Raw genomic sequence first — 4,216 nt, forward strand, 5'->3', positions numbered from 1 at the left:
GATTGCTATTTAGGTGACATTGGATCCTCATTATACATAGAAATATACAATATATCACTGAGGTATTTGTGGCCCTGATGAAGCAAGAGGGGAACGCCTGCAACGTGTTGGCTTGAATAATATTAAATCTGGGTGTCATACATAGAATTATACAACACAGACATGAAATCCCCCATTCCTATACCTCCATCATTGTGGTATTTGTGGCCTTGGTGAAGCAAGGGGGGGACCTGTGAAATGCGTCTGATTGAATAATATTAAATCTGGATGTCATACATAGAAATATACAATACATACAGGGAAGCCCCCATTCCTATACCTCCTATCATTGTTGTGGCCCTGGTGAAGCAAGGGGGGTACCTGTGAAATGCCTCTGATTGAATAATATTAAATCTGGGTGTCATACATAGAAATATACAACACAGACATGAAATCCCCCATTCCTTTACCTCCTATCATTGTTGTGGCCCTGATGAAGCAAGGGGGGAAACCTATGAAACGCGTTGGCTTGAATAATTTTAAAACTTGGCATCATACATAAAAATATACAATACAGAGAGGAAATCCCCCATTCCTATAGCTCCTATCATTGTGTAATTTGTGGCCCTGATGAAGCAAGGAGGGAACCCCCTAAAACGTGTTGGCTTTCCATCATATATGGAATCTTAGCAGCACACATGCAGATTTTGGCACTTTTGTAGCTGTTCCAGATAGGGGACTGTGAAGTCGGGGTGACTGCACTGAGCCCTGCTAACCCCAATCCCCCCATTTCTCTCCTGTCTTTCAGTTATCTACATCTGCTGTCCCCCGGACGACCTGCGCCAACTCATGCTGCAAGCTTTGCGCAAAGGCCTGTGCTCCGGTGACTACGTCTTCTTCTACATAGACAACTATGGCGCCAGCCTGCAGGGTGACATCTTCCCCGACTACCGGCGACCCTGGTACAGAGGTGACGACGACGATGACAAGGCCAGGGAGGCGTTTAAGGTAAGTCGCTAGGGTCGTGTGCAACATCCCAGCTAATTGGGGGATTTGGAGTTAATCTTCATTTCAGATTGGTACACCGCTGTTTATGTGTCGAGGGCCCCGGGCCCTCCAAATTTCCGCACTTTGTGACTCATGCATTCTGACAGACGAGGGATGCAGGGGTTTGTCAGAGGAAGGGATGAAACGCTGCGGGCAGAGACAAGACGGAGCATAGAACAGGAAATAATGGATGAGAGAGATGAAATTTGTGGGGAGAGGGTGAAGAAATTCATGAAAATATGGAACAGCAAAACTGTAACGACTGAATACCAAGTAGGGGTTTAATGTGAGGCTCGTGTGTTCTCATACGTTCCCTGGTGGGGGATTGGTCGCAGTGCCGTGGCATTTGACATAAAAGATGCGGTGCTGGTAGGTGACCATAGGTCTGTGACAGTTCTAAAAAACGGCATCTCCTCCCCCCATACACACTGAACTGGAACACCCTGTCACCCGTGACATCTGTGGAAGCATCTGATAGGTCGATGCCCCCTGCGGATTCCGGCCCCCCAGGTGCCCATCTGTCATTCACCAGTGCTCTGTGCAATAAATCAGCACGGCTAACTGGAGGCAAAAATGTTATCAAGAGAAGGTTATCAGATTTCAAGTGTCCTATGTACCCTAATTGCCCCTTTGTCCCTTCACTGTACCCCAATTTCCCCCCTACTGTACTTTACTCCTCCCCACTGTACCCCCAATTCCCCACTCTGTCCCTCTATTGTACCTCAATTCCCTTTATTGTACCCCTATGAACCACTCTCCATCTATTCTAAACCCCAATCCTTGCTCTCCCCCTCCACTGTACCCCCAATTCCCCCCCTGTCCCTCTAAGGTACCCCAATCCCCACTCTTCTATCTATTGGTATTTTCTTTATTGTACCCTCATTACCCACTCTTATTTTATGACCCAATGTTTTTTTATATACCCAATCCTCCCCATCTACCTCTATTGTACCCTATTCTCCCCTTTGTCTTTCTAAAATACCCCAGTCCCCTTCTATTTATTATACCTTAATCCTCGATGCTTTCCTCTATTTTATCCCATTTCCCCCCTCTGTTCTTCGACTGTACCCCAATCCCCATTCTGTACCACTCCTGTATCCCACTTCTCCTTCTGACCCTATTTGTAACCCAATCCCCCAAAATGTGTTTCTTCTATACCCCAATTCTACCCTTGTCTTCTATTGTACCCCAATCCCCCTTCTGCCCTCCTACTGTATCTGTAGAACCAGCTCAGTTCCTGTAATATACCCAATCATTTCTCTGCCCCTCTATTGTACACCTAATCTCTTTATTGTACCCCCATTACCCACTTTTTAATATTACCCCAATCCTTCCTCTCTCAATCTATGGTACTCCAATCCCTCTCTCTATTGTACCCCAAATTCCTATAGTCCAAATCCCCCTATTGTCCCTTCATGATACCCTAATTTATGTACACCAATTCTCTTATACACTAATACCCTTATTATCCACTCTTCTTTTTAATTATTATTATTATTATTATTATTAATAAACAGGATTTATATAGCGCCAACATATTACGCAGCGCTGTACATTAAATATTTTTAATATACCCCAGTTCTCCCTCTGTCAAGCTATTGTACCCCAATCCCATTTCTGTCCCCCTATGTACCCTCATAATGCACTTAGGTACTCTAGTATACCTGAATCCCCCTCCTGGGCATCTGTTGTACCCTCATGTCCCCCTCTGCCCTTCAATGGCACCCAAATCTATGGTATGCTACTCTATTGTACCCCAAACCCACCTCTGTCCCTTATACACCTATACTTCAGTCCCTTTTCTGTTCTTCAATTATCTCCAAGTCCCCCCTCCAATCTCACTTTTGTCACCCTATCGTACCCTCATTGTGCCCTCTGTCCTTCTATTGTACTCTTATACCTTTTTTTTTACCCCTTCTGTTACTCTCTTGTACCCCAACTCCCTTTGTCCCTCTTTTTTTACCCCAATATCCTTTCTGTTCCTCAGCTGTACCCCAATTCCCCCATCCTTCTTTTGTAACCCAATTCTACGTCTGATATACCCCAATATCTGTTCTGAAGGCCCATCTGCCCTTCTATGGCCACCATCACTTTCATTACCAGTAAAGATCACATTGTAGCATTAAAAGGCCACTCCATCCAGAGATAATATTACAGTAATGGGGGAGGTCCGGTGGGGGTATTGGGGTACCTTCAGCTTCTGCCCCCTTCATCTAATCCCCCTGTACATCTGATTAATATGATTTCTTCTTGTCTCTCCTGGTCAGTCAGTGATGATTATCACCTACAAGGAGCCGGAAAACCCCGAATACTCGGAATTCCTGGAAGACCTGAAGAGCTACACCCCCAAATTCAACCACACGCTGGAGAGCACCCTGGTAAGTGCCAGAATGGGGGGGGGGGGATATTGCTGCCAGTGGTGTGTGCCCCCCCCACCATACTTATGTAACAATGTAATACCATAATGGATCCTAGTGGGAGGAGCTCTTCCTGCTATTGGTGGTCACAGCAGGGAGGGCTTCATTGATTGGGCAATAAATGGTTGGTAGATGCTGGGGGGTAATCAGGTATACAATCGATATCTGGGAGGTATTGAACATATAGTGGGTCATGTATTGGTTGATCAGGGTATGGTCAGCGTAACGGAAAATCACCAAAACCAATCTGCCCCGGGTGAGCACTAAGCCTGGCTTTGCTTGTACCTTGTTCCGTGCCACATTGCCCCGACCCCCTCCATGGCCATAACTTGGCGTTAGTTGGGCCCAGGGGTCATGGAGTGCTGACGTCAGCAGGAAAAGACTCATTATCAGGCGGGGGGCAGAAGACAAAGAGATAAAATCTGGGCCGGGATCCAGTGCAGGCCCGGAGTGTCCCAATATATCAGAGTGTGCCGTGTGCCAGGTGCTGGACCGGCCCAGAGGTGTGATTACCCGGGACTGTGAGCGTGCAAAGACAATGCCACAGGAAGCGCTGCCCTGCCAAGATTTGTGGCTCATGACCTCCTCCATGTTGTTTACAGATGAACACAGTGGCTGCGGCCTTCTACGATTCCGTCATGCTCTAGGCCCACGTGGTCAACGAGACCAGAACCAAGGGGGAGAACATCAGGAACGCTTCCACCATCATCAGACACATGTGGAACCGAACTTATTATGGTAAGTGGGTGGGGCTGGAAGGGGAATATCTGCCC

The 4,216-nt window shown here is 46.9% G+C and overlaps 1 protein-coding gene across 1 annotated transcript in view; it reads left to right on the forward strand.

The window, feature by feature from the left end:
* Positions 1 to 3,294: 3,294 nt before the first annotated feature.
* The window catches only part of NPR1 (natriuretic peptide receptor 1), a gene marked incomplete at its 3' end in the record, with an annotated part of 14,114 nt that continues 13,192 nt past the window's right edge, over positions 3,295 to 4,216 (forward strand). Inside the window, 2 exon segments of the mRNA XM_072427597.1 lie at positions 3,295 to 3,404; positions 4,046 to 4,181. Of these exon segments, the coding sequence (XP_072283698.1) occupies positions 4,160 to 4,181 (22 nt within the window).

The sequence above is a fragment of the Pyxicephalus adspersus genome, chromosome 12 (assembly GCF_032062135.1).
Source record: "Pyxicephalus adspersus chromosome 12, UCB_Pads_2.0, whole genome shotgun sequence".
NCBI classification, from domain to species: domain Eukaryota; kingdom Metazoa; phylum Chordata; class Amphibia; order Anura; family Pyxicephalidae; genus Pyxicephalus; species Pyxicephalus adspersus.